Here is a 7500-nt window from a genome sequence, read left to right as displayed (position 1 = left end):
GTTGTATTCGTTCGGTACACAGCCGTACTGAACCTTAGGTCCAGTACTGAAACGGTTCAGTACGGATACGTGTACCTTTACACCCCTACCAGACAGACAGACACGGTCATGTGACAGACAGACAGACGACAGACAGACAGACAGACAGACAGACAGACAGACAGACAAGCAGACAGACAGACAGACAGACAGACAGACAGAAGACAGACAGACAGACAGACAGACAGACAGACAGACAGACAGACAGACAGACTGACTGACTGACTGACTGACTAACCTGTACATGAGATCCATCAGCATCTCTGGGTCTTCCTGGAACTCCCTCATCTTGACGGTATCTGACAGAATACTGTTGAGGTTTCGCAGGAGTTCTTCCACCTAAATATCCACAACAGCAGCTGTAGGCTCTAGATGTGTAGCTATACATCTCTAGAAGTATATGTGTAAGTACAGTATACAGTGTATGTATGTATGTATGTGTAAGTATATGTGTGTGTGCGTAAGTATATATATGTGTGTGTGTGTGTGTGTGTATATATATATATATATATATTAGGGCTGTCAAAGTTAATGCTTTACTTTGGAGATTCATTTAAATTATTTAAAGCATTAAAATAAATGTATCTAGATTAATCTAGAGTGAAAAATCTTCAACGTTCTGAACTTTCAGCAGTATAGTTGCTTGTTCTTTTTTTGCATCGACTCATGCACTTTTTTTTTTGTCCACTTTTCTCCCATTTTCTATTTTTCTCCCATCCCAATTCGTATCGTCCAATTCAACCCTCCCCTATCTCGAACGCTGTTTCATGCCTCCCACAAGCCAGCTGTATGTGGACGAGCCATACTGTACATTGCACGAGTCCCCTCCGGTACTCGAGGTAGCAGCCGTCGATCTTTTCACCTGCGCAGCGCGATCTTTCAGCGTCCGGGGTCTGCGCTTTGGAGGGACGCCGCCCCGTCGCTTCCTGATTCTACTGCGCAGGCGCACCAACCGACCTGTAGGAGTCGCTGTCCACAACGTCCGATCCCCACCCATCAGCTCCCACCCCCTAATACTGCCAATTGTATTAGTACGGACGACCAGCCAAACTGAAAACAATGTGGAGAGCTGGGCTCGAACCCAGCGTCTCCAGCATTGGTGGTGAGTGCCTTGCCACTGCACCCCTAGCCGCCTGACTCATGCACCTTTTGAAAATCATCTGACATGAAGATGGAACACATTTTTGTTGTTAATATGATTTATATTACTGGTAGTTCATACAGACATTATCGTCCTCTAAGCCAATCTGCACTTTAACATAGGCCTGGGTTGTTTTATTCTGTTAGCGCCGTGGATATAGAAAGCTATTAAAATAGTCTTTGAATCTAAATATACTTTCTTTGTGTTGATTTACATTAATTCCATGATTTACTCAAGTAAATATCTGTTACATGACAGCACTACTATATATATATATTAGGGATGTCCGATATTATCGTCCGACCGATATATCGGCCGATATCGGCAGTAAAATGTGATATCGGAAAATATCGGTATCGGTTTAAAAAAAGAAAAAAACAATAACTATTTGTTATATATATATCCAGTGAAATTATTAGTTACCTGAAATTATTCCGTTTTTGGGGTGGGAAACCCTGCATATATCGGTATCGGTTGATATCGGTATCGGAAATTAAGAGTTGGACAATATCGGAATATCGGTATCGGTAAAAAGCCAATATCGAGCATCCCTAATATATATATCTTTATCTCATTGTATGAAGTATAAGGACAATAAAGACTATATTCTATTTTATTCTTCTACTAAAATATATAGAATATCTCTATTGGCTGCAAGGTTCTAAGTAGCTTGTAGTTAAGCTTTTATAACAGCTATTTTCACAAGTCTGACATATTATGTTAATGTTATTCAAGTGAAGGAGTGGCTGGGGGGTCGTACTTTCTAGACCATCTTTGAGAGCCGCTATCGCCGCTATCTCTAAATTAAGAGGTTTTACATAGATATAGTATCTACAGATATGTAAAAGGTTTATTTTAGGGCTGTCAGTTTATTGCGTTAATTAGATTAATTAATTACACAGCGAATTATCGCGTTATGAAAATTAACTCAAAATTAATATAAACAAAAAAAGATTAATAATTTTTTTATCTCATTCATTCCATAAGAACGTAGAATAAACATTTACAGACTTTTTTTATATGGCCCATTTGCATGTTCTTGTATCTGATTTTAGGGACATCTATGGATCTCAGGTAATGTATTCCCATGTCAGAAATACTGTGTTGTTACTAGGCTTGAGTAAATGTAATGAACCAATGAGATATCATACATTTTTTTTTTATCTTTGACTGTGAATAACACCATGCTAAAATGGACCAGACCTGAAAAATCTAAGCAAATTAATAATAGGAAGATGATTAAACAAAGGTTTTGTAGATACAGTACTGAATTCTGCCATCCGGACACATGCAATTTGAATATGATTATAGAATATAGTGGCATAAAATGGTTATGCGATTAAAATGCGATTAATTAGATTAATTCATTACAAATCCTGTAATTAATTGGGATAAAAAAATTTAATCGCCTGACAGCAGTTTATTTATGTGCAGGTGTGTACAGACAGGTGGGTAGAGATACATTTTACACTAGCTAGCTAGATGTCCTCAGTGTATATAGTAATACACTAGCCAGCTATGGAGACATGTGGTCACAATCGCTGGTCGCAGTCACATGTGTGTGTGTGGGGGGGGGGGGGGGGGGGTACCTGCGAGGGCAGCTGGGTGCCCTTCATCTCCAGGTCTTCCTCTGCGTAGGCCAGGATGGTGCGTAGCGAGCGACGCAGATATTCCTCCTGGAAGTCGGAGGACTTTCCCACAGAGAGGCCAGAGACATGGTCACCTGCATCTTTACCCGAGAGAAGTTCTGACCAAGCAAGAGGAACACAGAGAGGTTGTGACAGAGAAGTTCTGACCAAGACAAGAGGAACACAGAGAGGTTGTGAACAGAGAAGTTCTGACCAAGACAAGAGGAACACAGAGAGGTTCTGAACAGAGAAGTTCTGACCAAGACAAGAGGAACACAGAGAGGTTGTGAACAGAGAAGTTCTGACCAAGACAAGAGGAACACAGAGAGGTTGTGAACAGAGAAGTTCTGACCAAGACAAGAGGAACACAGAGAGGTTGTGAACAGAGAAGTTCTGACTAACACAGAGACAGAACACAGATATGTTGACTAAAACAGAGAAGTTCTGACTAAAACAGAGACGTTCTGACTAAAACAGAGACGTTCTGACTAAAACAGAGAAGTTCTGACTAAAACAGAGACGTTCTGACAACAGAGAAGTTCTGACTAAACAGAGAAGTTCTGGTTCTGACTAAAACAGAGAAGTCTGACTAAAACAGAGAAGTTCTGGTTCTGACTAAAACAGAGACGTTCTGACTAAAACAGAGAAGTTCTGACTAAAACAGAGACGTTCTGAGAAGTTCTGACTAAACAGAGAAGTTCTGACTAAAACAGACAAGTGACTAAAACCGAGAAGTTCTGACTAAAACAGAGAAGTTCTGACTAAAACAGAGAAGTTCTGACTAAAACAAAGACGACAGATATTAGCCGGAGGGAGAAGATGTGAAGAGGAAACACCATCCTTCTGTGGCAGAAGAAACAATTGCTTGCATTTAACCTTCTGTAGTGTAGTAGTGAAAAGGTTAACCTTCTGTAGTGTGGTAGTGAAAAGGTTAACCTTCTGTAGTGTAGTAGTGAAAAGGTTAACCTTCTGTAGTGTAGTAGTGAAAGATTAACCTTCTGTAGTGTGGTAGTGAAAGGTATAACCTTCTGTAGTGTGGTAGTGAAAAGTTAACCTTCTGTAGTGTGGTAGTGAAAAGGTTAACCTTCTGTAGTGTAGTAGTGAAAAGGTTAACCTTCTGTAGTGTGGTAGTGAAAGGTTAACCGTCTGTAGTGTGGTAGTGAAAAGGTTAACCTTCTGTAGTGTAGTAGTGAAAGATTAACCTTCTGTAGTGTGGTAGTGAAAGGTTAACCTTCTGTAGTGTGGTAGTGAAAAGGTTAACCTTCTGTAGTGTGGTAGTGAAAAGGTTAACCTTCTGTAGTGTAGTAGTGAAAGGTTAACCTTCTGTAGTGTGGTAGTGAAAGGTTAACCGTCTGTAGTGTGGTAGTGAAAAAGTTAACCTTCTGTAGTGTGGTAGTGAAAGGTTAACCTTCTGTAGTGTGGTAGTGGATGGGTTAACCTTCTGTAGTGTGGCAGTGAAAGGGTTAACCTTCTGTAGTGTGATAGTGAAAGGGTTATCTTCTGTAGTGTAGTAGTGAAAGGGTTAATCTTCTGTAGTGTAGTAGTGAAAGGGTTAACCTTCTGTAGTGTAGTAGTGAAAGGTTTAACCTTATGTAGTGTAGTAGTGAAAAGGTTAAGCTTCTGTAGTGTAGTAGTGAAATGTTAACCTTCTGTAGTGTAGTAGTGAAAGGGTTAACCTTCTGTAGTGTAGTAGTGAAAGGTTAACCTTCTGTAGTGTGGTAGTGAAAGGTTAACCTTCTGTAGTGTAGTAGTGAAAGGTTAGCCTTCTGTAGTGTAGTAGTGAAAGGGTTAACCTTCTGTAGTGTAGTAGTGAAAGGGTTAACCTTTTGTAGTGTAGTAGTGAAAGGGTTAACCTTCTGTAGTGTAGTAGTGAAAGGGTTAACCTTCTGTAGTGTAGTAGTGAAAGGGTTAACCTTCTGTAGTGTGGTAGTGAAAGGTTAATCTTCTGTAGTGTGGTAGTGAAAGGGTTAACCGTCTGTAGTGTGGTAGTGAAAGGTTAACCGTATGTAGTGTGGTAGTGAAAGGTTAACCTTCTGTAGTGTGGTAGTGAAAAGGTTAACCTTCTGTAGTGTGGTAGTGAAAGGTTAACCTTCTGTAGTGTAGTAGTGAAAGATTAACCTTCTGTAGTGTGGTAGTGAAAGGTTAACCTTCTGTAGTGTGGTAGTGAAAAGGTTAACCTTCTGTAGTGTGGTAGTGAAAGGTTAACCTTCTGTAGTGTAGTAGTGAAAAGGTTAACCTTCTGTAGTGTGGTAGTGAAAGGTTAACCGTCTGTAGTGTGTAGTGAAAAAGTTAACCTTCTGTAGTGTGGTAGTGAAAGGTTAACCTTCTGTAGTGTGGTAGTGGATGGGTTAACCTTCTGTAGTGTGGCAGTGAAAGGGTTAACCTTCTGTAGTGTGATAGTGAAAGGGTTAATCTTCTGTAGTGTAGTAGTGAAAGGGTTAATCTTCTGTAGTGTAGTAGTGAAAGGGTTAACCTTCTGTAGTGTAGTAGTGAAAGGTTTAACCTTATGTAGTGTAGTAGTGAAAGGTTAACCTTCTGTAGTGTAGTAGTGAAAGTGTTAACCTTCTGTAGTGTAGTAGTGAAAGGGTTAAGCTTCTGTAGTGTAGTAGTGAAAGGTTAACCTTCTGTAGTGTGGTAGTGAAAGGTTAACCTTCTGTAGTGTAGTAGTGAAAGGTTAACCTTCTGTAGTGTAGTAGTGAAAGGGTTAACCTTCTGTAGTGTAGTAGTGAAAGGGTTAACCTTCTGTAGTGTGTAGTGAAAGGGTTAACCTTCTGTAGTGTAGTAGTGAAAGGGTTAACCTTCTGTAGTGTGGTAGTGAAAGGGTTAATCTTCTGTAGTGTGGTAGTGAAAGGGTTAACCTTCTGTAGTGTGGTAGTGAAAGGGTTAACATTCTGTAGTGTGGTAGTGAAAGGGTTAACCTTCTGTAGTGTGGTAGTGAAAGGGTTAACCTTCTGTAGTGTGGTAGTGAAAGGGTTAACCATCTGTAGTGTGGTAGTGAAAGGGTTAACCTTCTGTAGTGTGGTAGTGAAAGGGTTAACCTTCTGTAGTGTGTAGTGAAAGGGTTAACCATCTGTAGTGTGGTAGTGAAAGGGTTAACCTTCTGTAGTGTGGTAGTGAAAGGGTTAACCATCTGTAGTGTGGTAGTGAAGGGTTAACCTTCTGTAGTGTGGTAGTGAAAGGGTTAACCATCTGTAGTGTGGTAGTGAAAGGGTTAACCTTCTGTAGTGTGGTAGTGAAAGGGTTAACCATCTGTAGTGTGGTAGTGAAAGGGTTAACCTTCTGTAGTGTGGTAGTGAAAGGGTTAACCTTCTGTAGTGTAGTGTGGTAGTGAACGGTTAACCTTCTGTAGTGTGGTAGTGAAAGGGTTAACCATCTGTAGTGTGGTAGTGAAAGGGTTAACCTTCTGTAGTTGTGGTCAGTGAAAGGGTTATACGTGACAAATAAAACTTGAAACTTGAACGGATGAACCGACGGTGAGAAAGTGTTGTTCATCCCGTCGTTTCCCAAAACAGACGGTGGTTATTCTCCTCGAGGGCTAAAGTATAGATTCTTTACGAGAGGGGAAGAGAAACCACCGTCTCTCTGGATAACTCTCCAACACATTACCCGGCGGATATCAGAGAAGGAGAGAATGGCGCTCGTTTATCAAGCGATGTAGTACAATACAACTTTATTATTCACAAGAGACAGGGAATTGTCTTGCGGCGAACTTAGAAGATTGGAACGGGTTTTTAGAATTTTTTAATATGCAATAAAACACATTGTAGTTAAACAGTGCTGAGTCTCGCGGAACGACTCCGAGACGTTTATTAAAACATGTTCTGATCCCGCGGTCGTCCTCTCGGCGTCTGCACATTGATTTACACACCGGGGTATTGATGAACGAGGCGGCGGAGAGGGAGAGAGAGAGAGGGAGAGAGAGAGAGGGGAGGGAGACAGAGAGAGCAGAGAGAGGGGAGAGAGAGGGAGGGTGAGAGAGAGAGAGGAGAGGGAGGGAGAGAGAGAGAGAGAGAGAGAGAGAGAGAGAGAGAGGGAGAGGGAGAGGGAGAGGGAGAGGGAGAGGGAGAGGGAGAGAGAGAGAGAGAGAGAGAGAGAGAGACCGCCGGGCTACAGCTGATGATCGATTGATGGAAAACTGAAGCTCAGATTTAAACATCTGCCTTTGGGTCGTTATCATTATCATTATTATTATTATTTTGTTGTTGCCATTTTTTGGCAGAACTCCTGGTGACTGAAACCGTGGGAGTGGCAAGCTGCACCTTCTGCGTGGTGATGTGAAAGGTAGAGACTAGGGATGGGATCGAATTTTCTATAGTCGATGCCAGTCTCCACATTCAATTTTCATGTCAGAAAATCAAAAAATATATATACATTTTTTTTTATTTTTTTTTTATAAAATACTTTTATTCTTTTAATTGAAGCAAACCATTCTTATTTAATTCCTTTTTATATTTATAGGAAGCCTAATTTTCATAGCCTAATTGATCTAAAAGATGCACATGCTACTGTTTCTGTTTGTATATTAAAACCGGTTGATAGGCGAATGCAATGCTGTTATTAGTATAGGCTACGATGGTGAATGGTGTCATTTAGATTTAGTCGGTCAGCTGAGCCGATCAACGTTCTTTTTTTTTATCCACTTTTTCTCGCATTTTCTATTTTTCTCCCATCCCAATTTCGTATCGTCCAATT

At 40.7% G+C, this 7500-nt stretch overlaps 1 protein-coding gene across 1 annotated transcript in view; it reads right to left on the bottom strand.

Moving 5' to 3' along the window:
* The window catches only part of dock8 (dedicator of cytokinesis 8), a 334288-nt gene that overhangs the window by 97276 nt on the left and 229512 nt on the right, over positions 1–7500 (bottom strand). Inside the window, 3 exon segments of the mRNA XM_084323164.1 lie at positions 278–378; positions 2770–2882; positions 2885–2927. Of these exon segments, the coding sequence (XP_084179290.1) occupies positions 278–378; positions 2770–2882; positions 2885–2927 (257 nt within the window).

The sequence above is a fragment of the Notolepis coatsorum genome (genome assembly GCF_963971535.1).
Source record: "Notolepis coatsorum genome assembly, chromosome: 10".
NCBI classification, from domain to species: domain Eukaryota; kingdom Metazoa; phylum Chordata; class Actinopteri; order Aulopiformes; family Paralepididae; genus Notolepis; species Notolepis coatsorum.
The sequence above is the reverse complement of the archived record's forward strand: the minus strand, read 5'-3'. Positions and strand labels throughout refer to the sequence as shown.